Raw genomic sequence first — 19,370 nt, forward strand, 5'->3', positions numbered from 1 at the left:
AAATATGCAGGAAGTGTGCATTAAATGGTTGCTAAGGTCAGATTCTATTTGGGGAGTCATCATTATTAAAATACAAGTAAATATTTTGAAGCTTGTACATTTTATCATCATCCTTAAAGAGTCTGTACAAAATGTTGATATCTCATATAAGAAATAAACGACTTGTGGTCTTTGTTTATCATACAATAAAACCCTGCAGTGTTTTACTGTATGATAAACAACTCCAACTCGTCGTTTATTTTTTAAATAAACCATGCTTCGTTCTTCATTGTACTTTGCAGTTTATCGCACGGCTCTCTTAAATTTGTACATTTCATAAGGCAAGTTTAGTTTAATTACAGCCTAATGCTTTACCTCCAATATCATAATGGCTTTGTAATGTAAACATGGCGTCATAAAAAGTTTGATAAAACCGAAATTAATTAGTTAATGGAGGTTTAATGACAGATGAACATATGGTATCATTCCAGTTTAATGCAACAATGTCCTGGACAACTAATCCAGCAATACCAGTAACTATCAAGGGATTATCTCACCAAGTTAAGGATCCTGGAAACGTCTTGTTGTTTCCTAACACAATAGATCTAGCCTGGAAATACCCAGTTGCCAATGTGACAAGGCATAACTCAAGAAAAGATCATGAATAAATAAGTGCACATCCAATTTTCTCGATAATGAGTCACAATGAATCTTCCATCTCGAGAAGCAACAGCCTCGAGAAACTGCTTATCGCAACATCACCTCCTGGCTTGTGTAGAGGACATTACATCACTCCTTGTGCCCTCAAGTTCCTGTTTTCAAAACCCTCCCTTGGACAGAGTCCTTCAGGCTCAAAGTTCCCTGTAGTAGGGGCAGAAACACATAGTGACGCTGTCTGTTCTACCTGTTGGCTTATCTCAGTGACATCTGAACAATGCCTGTAGTCATGGCATGGGTTGGTTTGTTGGGTAGCTTTGATTGGAGTCCTGCACAAACTGTGTCCACCAACTCATCCTGCCTTGTCTCCATCCTCATCGGATTCTCCTGCCCCAAGGTCAACCCTTGGCTGGAGGTTGACAGTTGGGCCTTTCTTGAAGGAGAGGGTCATGTTGGTGGGTTTGCTCAGGTCAACAGGTTGATTATCCAGCTTGTTGTATCTCTGCTGTGCCTGCAGCCATCTCCGACTCTTCCCTGCAGTCTGCACATCATCCAGGCTCTTCTGAACCGCCGCCCCAGATCCTAATCCAGCTGCCTGATTGGTCCTCAGCATCACATTGATCTGAAACAAGGTCAAGGTCATATGTCCTTCAAAATTGAATGACTCCATGAACAGAATTTTTTTTATGTTTTCATCAGCCTCAACCCATAATTCACTCTGTCACTTGGTCAATTTTCTTATAATCACATCACAAACTATTTCACTGACTGGTTCTGCTATTCCTGTGTTGTCCTTGCCCAGACCTTGACCTTCCTTCCAGCCCATCTTGGCCAGCAGCTTGCGGCCCTTGTTCTCCGTGGAGATTGGTCTGAAAACATGACGAATGATATCAGTGGAACTATCAATTCAAGCCATCTGTTATCACTTATATGTAATGAGTTGCCATGGAGACAAAGCGGACAAGACTGCCAGCTTAAGGAGACAGGGCCCCGTTCCACAGATGATTTAACTCCCATTCTTTAGCATAGGCTACGATCCCTTTGTGGAACGGTGCCCAGGACTTCAGAATGTCACAACTGGCACATGCAGAGAACTCTATTTAAAGGACATTGACAGTAAACCTTACAGGATATCTTTAACTCGTTTCTGCTGTGGTTGTCATAAGCTCACAATGGAGACAGGAAGACATATAAAGGTGGAGATCCATGAATACCATTTCTTGTTAGTATGCCAACAATATTCAGAAGTACAAACTCGCATCATTTCAGTAATCCATCTTGAAGCAATTTTGTTAAGCTTATGTCTTTAAATCGTAAACGTATGATTAATCAATTGTCTCAAAATATACATATATATAGAAAAAGCACAGAAAAGTTCTAACTCTCAGGCACAATATAGTTATAATTAAATAAGTGGAGTAAGATTGAACGCAGTTTTAATTGGCTATATAATATATATATATCACGTTATGAAACTTAAAATGTCGCTTCACATGTAAGGATTAGTAAGTTATATGTATGTATTCATTGATATGCCAAACATCATGACTTTAAATATCTATGGGCCTGTGGCCTTAGAACTTCTGTATAACCTCTCGATTCATGCACAGAACTGCTGTAAATACTATAAAGGCAAACACAGTAATAGCTGCGTCTTACTGCATGACAGAGGCTGGGGCCTCGTCTGGAGCATGTGGGTTATCACTGCCGACTGTGCGCCGCCTGGATGCTGCCTTGTCTTCATAGGCTGGGTTGTTGATGGCTGTTGTGTTGTCTATGTAGGCACAGTTCTGAAACAGGTGATGGATGATGTAGCTCAAACCAACAGCAAAAGACTGACACGGGTAGACAAATGAATACCAAACACAGACAGTCTTGGATAAGTTCTATAAACCAGGAACATTTGTATACCATAGTCATCATTAATCTGTCTTCTTTGGTCAGACGTTTCCTGAGAATGTTTCCGAGTGATCAATTGACTTGCCTTTGCATGTGTTTGTGGGGCTGGATACACTCACCTTTTTGCAAACACCTGGTATCATCTCTATTTGATTATCCATCATAAACTCATATAATGACATAGTCGCAATCGTACACTGGCCTCTGCTTTAAGCAGAGAATTATTATGAATACGAAAATGGTTTTGTTGCTTTTATTTATATTCAGTTGACTTGATAAAAGCTTGAGTGAGTGAATGTTGAATATCCACGCGTAAGTCACAGCGGGTCAGTCTGGGTCACAGCGGGTCAGTCTGGGTCAGTCTAGGTGAAGCTAGGTCAGTCTGAGTCAGTCTGGGTTAGTCTAGGTGAATCTAGGTCAGTCTGGGTCACATTGGGTCAGTCTGGGTCAGTCTAGGTGAAGCTAGGTCAGTCTGAGTCAGTCTGGGTTAGTCTAGGTGAAGCTAGGTCAGTCTGAGTCAGTCTGGGTTAGTCTAGGTGAAGCTAGGTCAGTCTGGATCAGTCTGAGTCAGTCTGGGTTAGTCTAGGTGAAGCTAGGTCAGTCTGGATCAGTCTGGGTCAGTCTTGGTTAGTCTAGGTGAAGCTAGGTCAGTCTGAGTCAGTCTAGGTCAGTCTTGGTTAGTCTAGGTGAAGCTAGGTCAGTCCTGATCAGTCTGGGTCAGTCTGGATCAGTCTTGGTCAGCTTTGGTTAGTCTAGGTGAATCTAGGTCCGTCTGGGTCAGCTGGGTCACCCCAGGTCACACCTGGTCAGTCTGGGTCAGCCGGGTCATCCCGGGTCACACCTGGTCAGGCAGGACACCCATGTCAACTACCAGCATGGGGCCCTGGAATCCCCTCGTGGTGGACAGCTCACCTCCAGGCCATATCTCCTCTTGATCTGCTTCAGCTGCTGTCTGTGCTCCTTCAGCCGGTCTGCCCGACTCACAATCTTCACCTCTGGAACACACACATCACATTACTTGAAGACTCTCATCCCAACAATGCCAGCTGACCTACATAATCTACAATACGATACAATAACAATACAGACATCCTCCCAACTTTTCTCAGGTATCTTACACGGATATATTTGTAACATTATTTTGATCAATGTGGTTCTTTGCTTTCAAAACCAGGCAAGTCTCTCAAAAAAGAGAGGCACAGTTAGCCAAGTGGTCTAAAATACAGCAAATGTCTAGGCCAAGATCAGCTGATGTGTTTGAATCCCTGTTTTGCCCTGGTAATGATCCTTGCTGTCTCAGCACAATATCTGTGCACTTTTCTACCTATTTGTCACCATGTAGGATCTCTTACAAAGCACACAGTTTTACTTGTCCTATCCATCAGACTGCTCAATGCAGGGGCTATGACAGTGACTTCACATGCTGGTGTAGCACAGCTTTCTTAACTCAGAGTAGCATCCAGACTCCAAAGTGAACATTTGAAACACAACACTTAAAAGGCCAGACCATGACGTCAATACAGAAATGGCCAGACACTGACCACCACACAACAATGACTAGACACTGACCTTGAAAAAACAAGGTCCAGACACTGACCCCGACACACCACTGGCCAAACACTAACCCCTGACACAACAATGGCACGACACTGTCTTTGACACACCAAAGACAAGACAATGATACTGACACAAAGCTGACCTCAACAACAAAGGCCAGACACTGAGCTCAATACGCCAATGGCCAGACACTGACCTCGACACACCAAGGACTAGACAGAATAACGGCCAGACACTGACCATGGCACATGAATGGCCAGACACTGACCTTGACACACCAATGGCCGGGCATTCACCTTGATACACCAATGGCCAGACACTGACCTCGACACACCAATGGCCGGGCATTCACCTTGATACACCAATAGCCAGAAACTGACCTCAACACAACAAAGGCCAGACACTGACCTCGACACAACAACGGCCAGACACTGACCTTGACACAACAACGGCCAGACACTGACCTCAATACAGAAATAGCCAGACAATGACCTTCATACAACAACGGCCAGGCACTGACCTTGACACAACAACGGCCAGACACTGACCTCAATACAGAAATAGCCAGACAATGACCTTCATACAACAACGGCCAGGCACTGACCTTGACACAACAATGGCCAGACACTGACCTCAATACAGAAATAGCCAGACAATGACCTTCATACAACAATGGTCAAGCACTGACCTCCACACAACAATGGCCAGACAGTAACCTCGACATAACAATGACTGACACAATAATGGCCAGACACTGACCTCAACACAACAATGGCTACACACTGACCTCGACACAACAACAGCCAGACACTAACCTCGTTTAGCCTTCTCCTCGGCCTGCAGTCTGGCCAGGACTTGTCCTGGCTCACACTCATCACATGTGTCACTGCCAGGGTGGATGTGCAGGGACAGCGTCGTATTGCCCACTTGAAGTATATCACCATGTGATACCACTGTACCCTCAGCCTTCACCTTCAGGGGAGAATACCATGATATAACATTATCACTTAGACAGGTCACCATCCACTCCTACAGTCTGAATACAATATTCATCGTTTGGAAATCCCAGTACACATCTCTTATTTTGTTTCCATGGATAACGATGTTACCATGGTTACAGTGTAAGAAAAATTATTTTCAGTTTTATTCAAATTATCACAACATAAGCATAATGATAAGCTTAACATGCGTCAAAATGTCACAACTTGTAGCAATCTGACCTGTGATATTCGAGCATCATTGAGGAATGTTCCGTTCTGACTTCCAGAATCCGTGATGACATAACTCTGCAGGTTGTAGTCATACGTTATCCCAGCATGCACCTGTAAATAAAGATCTCATTCAGCTGTTGTCTAGAGTGTCAGTGGCGAGTGTGTAAGTCAGGACAACTGGCAATGATAGTGCTGAGTGACTGGTGTTGACACAGACGATAGTCAGCTGGACAGGAACTTGTGAGAAATTGTAAGGACACAGTAGTGAGTGAGTGAGTGAGTATGGTTTTATGCCGCTTTTAGCAATATTCCAGCAATATCACGGCGGGGGACACCAGAAATGGGCTTCACACATTGTATCCATCTCAGGAATCGAACCCGGGTCTTCGGCATGACGAGCGAACGCTTTAACCACTAGGCTACCCGACCACCCCAGGACACAGTAGCATTAATGGAAGCGAGGGGCTGTCTTCTTTGTCATAAGGTAAGCAGTAAATGCATCAAGGAGTAATGCAGGATAAGCAAAACATATGATAATGGAAGCTGTTTTTGACATGGCGACTCCAGTAAAAGTCATCCGCAACAAGCACAAAATACTTGAGATCAGAGATCAAGCCAAGCTATGACGGAAGTTGAAGGAAGTTGAATCATGATAGTTACGGACCTGACAAAACTAAATTTAAGGCCAAAGAATATAGGACTTGCGCAATTTCCTTAACAGAAAAAGGTTTGAGGTTTTGAGGAGTTTTCTTGATGATGAGTTAAGGATCTCACACATCAGACGGCACAGTATTACTGGTAAACTAGTACACCGTGATTCAAATCTTCAAGAATATGTACTGTCATTCGATATAAATGGGTTGGTGTGCTGAGAAAATATGTAATTATGTGTATTTATTTCGGTTTTATCTTTGAGATAAGGTATATGTGATAAAACACCTACCTTGAGACGAGATATGTGAGATCAGACACCAACCTTGGGACGAGATATAAGATCAGACATCTACCTTTATACAAGATATGTGAGATCAGACACCTACCTTGATACAAGATATACGTGATAACACACCTACCTTGACAAGATATATGTGATAACACACCTACCTTGATACAAGATATGTGAGATGAGACACCAACCTTGAGACAAGATATGTGAGATCAGACACCTACTTTGAGACGAGATATGAGATCAGACACCTACCTTGAGACAAGGTATGTGAGATCAGACACCTACCTTGATACAAGATATGTGAGATCAGACACCTACCTTGATACAAGATATGTGAGATCAGACACCTACCTTGATACAAGATATGTGAGATCAGACACCTTCCTTGATACAAGATATGTGAGATCAGACACCTACCTTGAGACAAGATATGTGAGATCAGACACCTACCTTGATACAAGATATGTGAGATCAGACACCAACCTTGAGACGAAATATGTGAGATCAGACACCTTCCTTGATACAAGGTATGTGAGATCAGACACCTACCTTGATACAAGATATGTGAGATCAGACACCTACCTTGAGACGAAATATGTGAGATCAGACACCTACCTTGATACAAGGTATGTGAGATCAGACACCTTCCTTGATACAAGATATGTGAGATCAGACACCTACTTTGAAACGAGATATGAGATCAGACACCTACCTTGCTGACATTGATGTCAGGTATTCTGATGAGGTTGTTCATGTCCTTCTCACGACCAATGCTAGCGCCATCACAGGTGACAATAAACAGCGTAGCTTCAGGCAGACAGTCCGACTCTGTGACCATCACGCGGATACAGGGCGGCCAGTTGGTGGAGACCTCTGACATGGAACACAGGAACATGACAATGAGGCATCAAGCAGGGCTGTACCTGATGTATTGGAGCACAACTAAATAATTGATTGATTGTGTGTTGTTTAATGCCGCACTTCAGCTATAAGACAGCAGTCTGTAAATAATCAAATCTGGACCAGACAATCCAGTGATTGGCATCATGAGCATCGATCCACGCAATTGGGATACCCTGACATGCATCAACCAAGTCAGGGAACCTGACCACCTGATCCCGTTAGTCGCCTTTCACGCAACTAAATGACAATTGAGTTACCGGGTGTTGTTTAATGCCCTGTCAGCTATTTCCAAGCAATGTCTCGACAGGCTGTAGATGTGTCAAGTCAGGGCCAGGTACACCAATCATCTGGGAATGGTGAGACACAATCTGTCTGTTTCAATTGAGGTAAGGTCAGGTGACTCTCTCTGCTTGTACTGGTGGACTGATGCCGATTTATAGTGCTAGCTCAGTGAGATACCATGCCGCAGTTTAACATGAATACCCCACTCGGACACAGTATACTGACTCTGAGCCGACCAGTCCTAGTTTTAGGCCCTTAAAGCCAAGCACCAGACAGGGCAACAACAACTACAATCTTTTAACGTCTTTTGGTATGACGCAGGCAGATGCTCTACCACTAGACCACAGGCGGTCGTTTCAATTGTGTGTGTCATGACAGGGTGTACTGCACAAGCCCCATTCTCAAGGCAATGCTACGTATGATGCACCCTTATAAAAGTGGCTGTCATCTTGAATAAGATACTTAATCAATTCAAAATACACAAAAATATGTTGATGGCATAATTGTTACTTGAATGATAAAAAGACGCTTCAACAAACTTGTGTTAAGCTCACATATATAAATTTATATATATCAATAAACTTTGAGAACTTTTCAACAGAAAGGTTCTGCAGTTAACTTTAGTGTCACCATGACAACCAATGCTGCCCACCCTCCTGCTCCTCCTCTATGATCTCCTCCTCCTCCTCCTCCTCCACACTACTCTCACTGATGGAGGAGAGGGTGGAGGAGGACTCCGTATCTGACGTCAGTTCCCCCGGCTCCAGGTCACACCTCCCAGAGGCGAAACTGTCTGACAACACTTCACCATCACTCAGATGCACCACTCCTTCTGACGAAGACTCCACAGACTTCATATCAGGTGGCTCCTGAGAAGATTCAACAATTTCACCCATCTCAACATCAGACTCGGGTTGATTCTTTTGTGCAACACTTAATTTTCCTGAGTCTTCCAATACTGTTTTCTTCCTTCCTTTTGAATGTCTACTTCTTTTCCGATCTTTATCAGCCATCCTCTCCCTCCTACCCCTCTCCTTGTCCCCATGATGTCTACTGATTCTACCAGAGTCAGACCCAGGTTCCTCAACAGATTGCATATCATCCTTCTCTGACCCACGAGAGTTGCCTCCCCTTCTGTGATGCGATCTATGCTTCTTTCTCTTTGTTTTCTTTTTTTCTGATTTCCTTCTCCTCGACTTGGATTTTTCTTTGTCATCTTTTTCTTTTTTCCTTTTCTTCCTGCTTTGCTCCTGAAAGAGAAAAAAGAGTTTGTGAGGTTTAGGTTTTACCTATTGCCTGTTGCCAACTGTTTTCTATTTCCAGTTTGTGCAGGGCAGAGGTCACTTCGTCCACGTCGGACTGGTTGGTGGGAATCTGGAGAAATACAAAGACAGAGGTAACAGCACAAATAGCAGCAGGACAAGATCAGGGTCACCACGGATCTGACAGAGATGGTTCCAGAAGTTCACTAAGAATGTCGTCAAACACGATAATTAACATCAACTATGGATTTTTAAGGGGGTGTCGTATGGTGTCATACTCTGCTATCCTCTATTTGGTAAGCTCTTATACCGACCAGATTTACTAGTAATCTAATCTGCCCCCCAAAAAACCCTTGGGGTTCTTGAAACATTGACGCATTATGAATATGTTACACATATAATTTCTCCTATCAAATACATTTATTAAAAAAATGAATTTCTTGGCCAAACTGTTACAGGTGAGGCTACAATTAGAATCAACAGATACATTTGACCTTTACAGAGAACCAAGACTAGTTCTCCCAGATTGAACTTACTGTCTCCTCCCTCTCTCTCTTCCTTTTATCCTTACTCTTCTTCTTCTTCGCCTTCTCTTTGCTACCAGAGGGCTCTGCTGTGGGATTCCTGGGCTGTGATTGGCTAGGGGGACACGTGTATTGGAGTGGCTCCACCTGGGAGTGGAACTTGTACTCTCCACTCGCCTCCTCGTAGTAGAAGTAGGTTCCAGTCGCTGGGTCATAGTACAGGCCCTGCTCCTGTGATAAGGAACACAAGTGTCATACAGGCCCTGCTCCTGTGATAAGGAACACAAGTGTTATACTGGCCCTGCTCCTGTGATGATCAACACAAGTGTTATACTGGCCTTGCTCCTGTGATAATCAACACAAGTGTTATACAGGCCCTGCTCCTGTGATGATCAACACAAGTGTTATACGGGCCTTGCTCCTGTGATGATCAACACAAGTGTTATACAGGCCCTGCTCCTGTGATAATCAACACAAGTGTTATACTGGCCTTGCTCCTGTGATAATAAACACAAGTGTTATACAGGCCCTGCTCCTGTGATAATCAACACAAGTGTTATACTGGCCCTGCTCCTGTGATAATCAACACAAGTGTTATACAGGCCCTGCTCCTGTGATAATCAACACAAGTGTTATACTGGCCTTGCTCCTGTGATGATCAACACAAGCGTCATAGAGGCCTTGCTCCGGGAAAACAGTAAAGATGGAGGTTTTGTGTCATGAAATTATCATGAATGGCTTATAATAGCCTTAAATTGGTCTGGAAATTAGGCGACAACCTGTTCCTGAGATTACCAAAGGGCAAAGCTACTTTTAATGCATGTAGTTGACAAGCAATGTTGTCATGGTTGTAGTAGCAGGTATTCATGTCCTCAGTGTATGTCTGGACCCGTGAAGATCCGGTTAGAATAGGTCTTCAGCAACCCATGCTTGTCATAAGAGGCGACTGACGGGATCGGGTGGTCAGGTTCGGTGACTTGGTTGATGCATGTTACCACATCCCAATTGCATGGACCGATGCTCATGATGTCAATCACTGGATTGTCTGGCCCAGATTCGATTATTTACAGACCACTGTCATAAAGCTGTAATACTGCTGAGTGCAGCGTTAAACAACAAACAATCAATCAAACAGTGTATGCATGATGACATGTGGCATGTCAGTAGACTTTCCTGGTTAGACAACCGACACTGGGAGACAATGTGAAATAACGAAACAGGATGTGAGGAACTATTACCGTATTCTCCGTAATGAGCACCCCGCTCTAACGGCGATAACTGCCAATATACTGGCTAGTGAACAATCCCAATTAGCACCCTTCCGACTGATCAATGTACACAAGACTTATTTATTCGTGTATGATACGCACTCGTGTGTTATATGCACCATTAAATTCTGGAAAAATATATCTGTCATGTACAGACTTTTCTTTTGTATCATTTCCGGCTGTCTGCATAAACCACAAAATTTACGTTCTTTCAACTCTTTCACCAAAATTATATTCTAACAAGAGCCCCCTATTTCTAATTTTGAGAGCTCCCTGGGTGTTTATTACGTCAAATACGGTATATGTATGTAATCATGCACAATGGGTGCAAGTGACTAAGGAAGGATGCATCCTTTCGCTCTTTGTTTGATGTGGGTCTCACTTTGCAAAATAACCAGGACATGAAACTTCTCTGCTCAAATTCTTATCCAGCTTTACAGTAACCATTGCAATTACAACACAAGCATGGTTGTTGTTACAACACAAGTCCATCTCTAAGTCAGTAGAATTTTTCTTAGTGCAGATATAGTATTAATAATAATAATAATAATAATAATAATAATAATGATGATGATGATGATGATGATGATGATGGTGATGATTATTATTATTATTATTATTATTATTATTATTATTATTAATATTTTATTGTTGTTGTTGTTATTATTATTATTATTATTATTATTATTATACTAATAATAATAATACACAACTGACCTAGATCGCGATGAACACACTGCTAAATATAACAGCTCTCAGTCACCTGACTGCCTAGCCTTACCCAGATTGTAACCATGTGATCAAAACTCAATGATGGTGTTATAAAAATCTTATAAAATAGATCATTCTTGAAAAGTGCATTTTGCAATCTTTTGCAAGTAATATTCTCACCGCTGGAATGGCTTGTTTCCAATTTATAAGTATTAGCACCTAGGCAGCTGTCTTAGCTATAGTCCGTTTGATTCCATTTGAGACCGATGAATTGCTCACTAACTCAAAATCTAATAATTGCAATAAAACCAAAATGTGCACAGCGACATGAATTGGACAGACCAACTCTGATGGTTTGTCTCATAATTTTGGACACCCGAATCAAAAAATTGTTTAACAAACGATCATCATATTGTTGACATTTTTTGCCATCCCCTACCAGGGAGGACCAGTTGCTCATAGAACAGCCAGGGGGGCGAGTTTCGTGTGCGAAAGTGACGTAAGGCTTGCTGAGCAAACCATAGATGCGTGATTGCTATACCTGAAACAATGAGAACATCACTCGACGCGAAGTCAATTATTTGCAACGTCTTCAATTTTTTTTGAAAAGAATGTGAAAGAGGTAGACCACAATATGCTTTGAAAAGTATCGTTTACGAACTGCAAGTGCAGTTGGGATAACAGAAGGGAAGTTAAAGACTATGTTAAAAAAGTGTACAGATTCAACCTGCAGTGACACACCTGAGGGGACCATCTCAAAAGCCTAGCGATGTTTTAAAGTCGATTCATTTCAACAAGAGATGGTTAGAAACGCCATTAAGACTCTGTATAAACAAAATACCTTTGTCTCTCTCCATACTCTAAAAAAATATATGGAGACAATTCATTCTTTGACCATTTCAAAATATCAGTTATGGAAATTGCTACACCAATTTGGTTTCCGTTACAAAAAAGTAGGCTCCGAAAATAGACATGCATTATGCGAGAGGTCTGATATTGTTCGACTAAGGAACCATTTCTTACGCACAATACGAGAAAAGCATTACGAGGGTTATGAGCCCGTATACAAAACATGTGGTAAACGCTTCCCATACCACAGGAACACAATGGTTCCATAGCTCCTCTTCTGATTTCTGTGCCAGGAAATTGCCACTTGGCAAGGGTGAGCGGCTTATTGTGCTCCATGCTGTCTGCAAGAGTCAGGGATTCCTACCAGGCTGTTCGCTGGTCTTCAAGGCAAAATCCAAGGACAACCGAGACTATCATACCGAAATGAACGGAGCGGTATTCCTAGAATTGTTTCGAACTCAACTGATACCGGTATTGCCCCCAAAGAGTCTGGTTGTCATGGACAATGCTCCATATCATGGCGTTCAGGTACCTAACACAAAAGCCCCCATGTCTAACAGTAGGAAGGGCGATATGATAGAATAGTTGACACACAAAGCAATACGGTATCCACAAAAAGCAACGAAACCTGTTCTGTATGATATGATAAAGTCTAATAAAACCACACCTGTCTTTAAAGTTGACATGTATCTTAAAGAACATGGCCATTCAGTTTTGCGATTGCAGCCCTATCATTGCGATTTAAACCCAATAGAACTAATTTGGGGTATCATTAAATCAGATGTTGCCAGGCAAAATACAACATTCAAACTGCGGGATGTACAGAAACTGGTTCAACAATCAACAGACACCATCACGCAGGAAACGTGGCAAAAGTGTGTTGAGAAAGTTGAGAATGAAATAGAGAGACATTATTGGGATCATAGTGGATTGGACCATGCCACAATCAAGCCAGTGATCATCAGGGTAGACCCTGACAGCGGCAATTCCGAATGCACTGTCACGGCTTCAGAAACCTCCAACAGTGACTCCGATTGAACACCCAAAACGTCTTTTGAGATGACCCCCATATACGGTGCACATGCTTGTTCATTACCTGGCTGTTCCATGAGCGACTGGTCCTCCCTGGTATGGGATGGCAAAAAATGTCAACAATATGATGATAGTTTGTAAAAAAAAAATTTGATTCGGGTGTCCAAAATTATGAGACAAACCATCAGAGTTGGTCTGTCCAATTCATGTCGCTGTGCACATTTTGGTTTTGTTGCAATTATTAGATTTTGAGTTAGTGAGCAATTCATCGGTCTCAAATGGAATCAAACGAATTGTAATTAACAATTGCGATAGTATTTTGGTATTATTTCAGCAGATTTTAATCTTGGTAGATAGATTAGCCTAAACTGATCTTCCTAGATCTGATTACATTTTACTAGACTAAGATTTGGACAAGTGGCTAAAGTCACAGACTGTGTTAGTCTCTTTAAGCTTGTTTGTTCTTTAACACCGCACTCCAGTTATATGATGGCAATCTGTAAATAATCGAGTCTGGATCAGACAATCCAGTGATTGACATCATGAGCATCGATCCACGCATTTGGGATACAATGCACCAACCCAGTCACAGAGTCTGACCACCCGATCCTGTTTGTAGCTGCCTTTCACAGCAAGCATGAGTTGATGAAGACATAGGTCTTAAACCCAGATCTTTACAGATGCAGCCTCATTAAGACCATTGCAGACAGGTTAGATCCGATCACCAATTCAGTCATATCCTAACTCTGCTATGCATGCCACTGTTGGACTCTTCCAATGCAAGCCTACTCACATGGTTGTAGTAGTATCCAGAGTTGTAATCATAGTAGAGTCCACTGTTATCATCGAACACAAACCCTGACTGGGACAGAGTTGCCTCTGCCGTCAGTTTCAGGGCTTCTGCTATAGAGACTGGCTTGTCTGTGCCCTCCTGTAACAAACACAGAACAACTGCATCAAAAACACAAGTAAGAGAAATGTCCATGTATTTCATGAATTTAGAATACAATCAAAACTGGAGTGAGTGAGTAGGGTTTTACGCCGCTTTTAGCAATATTCCAGCAATATCACGAAGGGGGACACCAGAAATGGGCTTCACACATTGTACCCAATTCGAGAATCGAACCCGGGTCTTCAGTGTGACGAGCGAACGCCTTAACCACTTGGCTACCCGACCGACACATCAAAACTGGAACTGACATACTACCATGGCAGCCACATTGGATCAGTACACATTGAGATGTGTTTGTTTGTTTGCTTGTTTGTTGCTTACCACCGCACTCAGCAATATTCCAGCTATATGGTGGCAGTCTGTAAATAATCGAGCCTGGACCAGACAATCCAGAGATTGACATCAAAGCATCGATCTACGCACATGGGATACAATGACATGCATCAACCATGTCAGCGAGCCTGAACACCCGATCCTGTTAGTTGCCTCTTACAACAAGCATAGTCACCTTTTACGGAAGGCATGTGTTTGCCGAAGACCTATTCTAACCCGGATCGTCACGGGTCACACATTGAGTAACATCATGAGTTGACTATGAATGCAACGATGTTCACTAGTCAAGCTGTTCCAGGAGTTAAAATATTTACACAGGCAATGAGATTCCCTCACTTGGGATTGCAGCACGGAGAAGCTACAAATGTTAAGCAGACAAGCATGAAGTGTACTTTAAAACTCACAGAATTATGACTTTATCATGTTTATACAGGTTGACAAAGGTTTTTGTTTGTTTGTTTGTTGTTTAATGCTGCATTCGGCAATCTTCCAGCTATATGATGGTGGTTACAAAGGCTTTCACTAAGTCGTGTTTGTTTGTTGTTTAATGCTGCATTCAGCAATCTTCCAGCTATATGATGGTGGTTACAAAGGCTTTTACTAAGTCGTGTTTGTTTGTTGTTTAATGCTGCACTCAGCAATCTTCCAGCTATATGATGGTGGTTACAAAGGCTTTTACTGAGTCGTGTTTGTTTGTTGTTTAATGCTGCACTCAGCAATCTTCCAGCTATATGATGACGGTCTGTAGACAGTAAGGTCTAGGCCACACAATTCAGAGATTGATAGTGTGAGCAAGCAACGATCCAGCCCTTCAGGGTTGAAGACACGCAGATACGTAGTCACCGAGTTAGACTACCCAATCCATTTAGTCACCTCTTTCAACCAGCACAGGTTGCTGGAGAACAAATCTAACCCAGAGTCCCCACAGGGAACATTGCCATACAAACTGTTGAAAAAACCAAACATGCTCAATGTGATCAAAATTAGTCAAATTACCAGTGTGGTAGTTCCTCCATTTTCCCAACTTGGCAGTGGCTTATCTCCTAGCTCTGTGGCAAATATACACACAAGACAATGACACACACATGACACAAGTACATCAGATAACTTACAGAGCAAGAAAACAGTGGTACTGGTAGATATCCTTCTACTACATTGAACAACTGATAAACTAGTGCTGATCAGTTGTTTATTTTATTTTCTGTTATATTTATCCTGATGCTGTGATATACAACAATACTGTTCAAATTGGTGTTCTACCCATCTATCCAGGGGTGTTGACTGACTATAAAAGTCCAGTTTCTACCCTTGCGGAACTAGGTTGGTATTATGGAGTTACATTTTGGCTGGACTAACAAGTATATGCATAGTTCGATCAAAATCGTGCAACAAAATCGAAATCCGGTTAGTAAACTGTTGTGCAGATTTCAGTCGATTGCAGGATTTGCAAAGCATGTGCACGGCCAACTCGTTGTCAACAGATATTTTCCAAGTCTTTTCATGTTTTTAATCAAGGTGCTCAAGTGATTTGATGCACTGCGTCATGTAAGACCCGTTTTATCACAATATAGATCTTGATTATCAATCAGATCGTCTTGACTAGGCGCAGCTATTTTGTTTGAAACAAAAGCAAGTGATATGAGAGGTGGAATCTGATTGGTCCGTAGCAAAAGGCTTAGAGGGGACATAACTCGTAACAGCCATTGGTGTCCACAACGAGCCCAGGAATTCCAGCCTATTTGGCAAGGTGGAAACTGGACTTTTAAAGTCAGTGAACTCTCTTGCCTCAGGAGGAGGTGTTCTACCCAACTAACTCACTACTTTCCTTTAAACCCCATTTCACATCACACCCATACACAACATTCAACAGTCATGTCAATCAACAATGATCAATACCAGTAAGAATCTCCTCTGCAACTGCTTGGAGCCCTATCTCCTTCCTAGTTCGCCATTTGTCTCGGAAGTCCTGAATCTCTCGACTCAAGGCTGTCATCTGTTCACGAAGATCATCATTGTATGTATTGGCTGTCTCGAGCTGTCGTTTTTTCTTTTCCAAAGCCTTTGCCCCTTTCTCTATTTCCTTGTGGGCATCTTCTAGTTCCTGCTTCACTGCTGAGAGTTCAGCTTCCAGTTCCAGGACCTTTGTCTTTAATGTCTCAATCTCCATATCATCACCTGCCATGGCTAGGTTTTATGGAGTCCTGAAATACTGTAAATATTTGGTTGATAGTTTCACATAGATTTGCTTTTGTCAGGTTAGCTAATGACCTCTGCATGAGCCTGCTAATGCCAATGAACTATTTCTACAAGTAGTGTTCAGGGATAATTCTGGGGTGGGGCTTTGTGCTTTTAGCCCCTAAGTATATCCAGACTGAGGACAAGAGGATCATTCAGTAAGTGGTGAGTGGAGTATGGGATTACCATACTTTTGCTTTGATAGAATATTTGTGATTCCATATCTATCACTATGAAAGATAACTGGCAGAACTGGCATATCTTTGGATTTGAAATGGCAAACTGCTTTACATGCAAGGAAGAAGTAAGAAAGAGACAACATGCATTTCTATGTGACAGTTGCTACCGTCTGTGTATAAGCCAACTTTTATTGCCAGCTAGTGAAAGATGACTTGAGTTAGGATTTCTTGTGCCCTGAGTGTCTGCTTACTCCTCCATTAGAACTATATCTTTGGATGTCCACTTAAATTTTAAGAATTCCCAAATCTATTTGTTTTGTCTATGAGATAACCATGAATTTTGTCTACAAATTGGGAGTGTCTACAAAATTATTTAGGTTATGAGTTCACATACAGCCTCGATTGGAATCTGAACATTCCAGTTGATGTAAAATTGTTGGCAAATACAAATTTATTGGGTTAACATGGTGCCTATGGTATTGCTTTGTTCGAGAACATATATACCTGTACCTGATACTAGGGCTAGGACGGGTAATTTGGATACTCTGTTCGGGTGGTAACTGTTAGGACACAGGTACACCAAGGGCTACCCAGACCCTGTGGTTAGTCATGTGATATATTGTTTAATGACAAAAATTCACTATAACTCCATGGTTACAGAACAAGTCACTATTGTTCGCATTTCTTTCTGACGACTTTTATTTGTTTGAATTAGATGATGATTCAATCAACTTCAGTGTATGTATGGCCTGATCGTTAAATATGTGTATCTAAATATTTTTTGCCCGGGCTTGAGTTAAACAATTCCCAATCTAACAATCACCTGTATCCGTGTAGAAAATGTGAGCTCGTCCCAGAACTACATGATATCTACCAACATGAATTGATAGAACAATAGACTGGGCTTGATATGGTTGGTGATAAAATACGTTTTTGTTCAAGGGGATACGTAATGCACTAGATTGTTAGAACAGTTGCGGATATGAAGAATGATTTAAACACCGTGCATGATACTGTTGACAAGTCTTGTGTTGTTGTTACTGCCGTGGACAATAACACATATTGCAAAATGGAGCCATGGTTTTCAAAGGTGAAATCCAGTGGATGTGTGACAATGTCGCTAAGACATGTATATATCATCTAAAATGTATTCACAATATCTTAACCAGAATTACAATCACAAAGCACTGTGTGCACGAAAATTGAAGGTCTATCTACAAACGAATTCATTTTGAAACATAGTGTTCACGGTGTGCTCTCTAACACTCTATAACATATGGTCTACAAAGTGAATCGTTCATAATTAATTAACTGTCTTTATTTGTCAAAACATCGTACCTGTTCAAAGCACGTTCATACCGACATGATAACATGTCGCTTTCATTTCGCCACAAACTCATTTGTAAGGGAGGTAACTTGCGAGCAATCAAAGGAATCACTCGCTAAAAATGTGACTATTTACGGTATTTACTGTTAAATCGACATTATAATCTTTCGTGTAACGGTTAATGTTCGTGACTGTTCATTGCGGGTACTGGTCAAACAAGTGACGGCAGTGGCAGGCTTGTGGCTTTTTCATTCTCTTAATATATTCTTAAACTAATTGCAATTATGCCAATGACAATACTGGACAATTCAGATGACTGTCAAAATGTTTTATATATAAAAAAAGTTTTAAATTCAATAAAATCAACTTTCAGAGGAAAGACAGATCAAACCAAGATATAACATCTCTAATCTTCATATTTTGTATTGCGAAATTTACAGCCTCCATCAAATATCTAAAAACAATTAGTGAAAAAACAATGAACTTAAATATTCCAAATCTGCTGTTCCACTTATTATTTACTATGTGTAAAGTACCTTCATTTAATTGTGGAGAACAATAACATAACAAAATTCACACTTTGAATGATTACTTTAATATGACATATTTCCATCATGTCCCAAGTCCAAGTGATTCCATCAATCAAATGGAATACAACAGTCACTGAAATTAATAGTGTGTTCATAAATGGCAGCCATGCCATGCCATGGAGATATGCCATGATGTTTTCTTCCCATATCAGAAATGTTATATCTCAAAGCATGAACCTTGAGACTGACTCTATTTGCTCATATTTTTGTATCAATTTCCCACATTTCTTCAGGTGAACAATTGACATGCCTTTGCATGTGTTTCTGATAAGTGCCACCAGTGGGGCAGGATACAATCATCTTTTCACGAACACCTGGTATAATCAATATTTTATAGTGATTCATCAACACATGCTAAAGTACAGTCGTAAACGTAGAAAATATTCTGCTTTTAGCAAAGATTTCTTCAGGCTCTGGAAAGTATTTTGTCACTTTTATTCACAAACCCAGTCCCCTTGACAAGAGATGAATAGGTGACATTTACACCATGATCACTCTGATGACATCATGTTGAGCCAAAATAAAAACAAAACATTTGCACATAAGAATAAGATTTATTAACAAAATCATGAAAATATAACCAGTTTAATACAAAGTGATATAGAAAAAGATGTCATTGACACACGTTAACATCAATACCCTTCCGAATCCTGTGCAAACACAAACACTTC

General features: G+C 41.4%; 1 protein-coding gene across 2 annotated transcripts; it reads right to left on the reverse strand.

The window, feature by feature from the left end:
- Positions 1–206: 206 nt before the first annotated feature.
- On the reverse strand, positions 207–18,180 carry LOC139461196 (angiogenic factor with G patch and FHA domains 1-like). 2 transcript variants are annotated; one of them, XM_071242793.1, is made up of 13 exons: positions 18,121–18,180; positions 16,265–16,577; positions 15,365–15,417; positions 13,877–14,014; positions 9,236–9,454; positions 8,090–8,687; positions 6,965–7,125; positions 5,313–5,414; positions 4,908–5,064; positions 3,448–3,530; positions 2,296–2,426; positions 1,406–1,505; positions 207–1,258 (listed from the first exon to the last, which is right to left on the reverse strand). In XM_071242793.1, the coding sequence occupies exons 2-13, from the start codon at positions 16,548–16,550 to the stop codon at positions 989–991; spliced, it is 2,298 nt and encodes a 765-aa protein (XP_071098894.1). In that variant the 5' UTR covers positions 16,551–16,577; positions 18,121–18,180; the 3' UTR covers positions 207–988. The 2 variants fall into 2 exon arrangements, with proteins under 2 accessions (XP_071098894.1, XP_071098903.1); XM_071242802.1 differs by lacking the exon at positions 8,090–8,687 and adding an exon at positions 8,727–8,811.
- Between the last annotated feature and the right edge of the window lie 1,190 nt (positions 18,181–19,370).

The sequence above is a fragment of the Haliotis cracherodii genome, unplaced genomic scaffold (assembly GCF_022045235.1).
Source record: "Haliotis cracherodii isolate W230 unplaced genomic scaffold, xgHalCrac1.p SCAF_1, whole genome shotgun sequence".
Taxonomy (NCBI): Eukaryota; Metazoa; Mollusca; class Gastropoda; order Lepetellida; family Haliotidae; genus Haliotis; species Haliotis cracherodii.

Coding starts and splice junctions, on each gene's coding strand:
- LOC139461196 (XM_071242793.1), bottom strand. CDS start 16,550: ATGGCAGGTGATGATATGGAGATTGAGACATTAAAGACAAAGGTCCTG. Junction 8,688..9,235: donor AGAGAGAGAGGGAGGAGACA/GTAAGTTCAATC, acceptor TTTCTCTTTCAG/GAGCAAAGCAGGAAGAAAAG. Junction 5,065..5,312: donor ATGATGCTCGAATATCACAG/GTCAGATTGCTA, acceptor TCTCCCCTGAAG/GTGAAGGCTGAGGGTACAGT.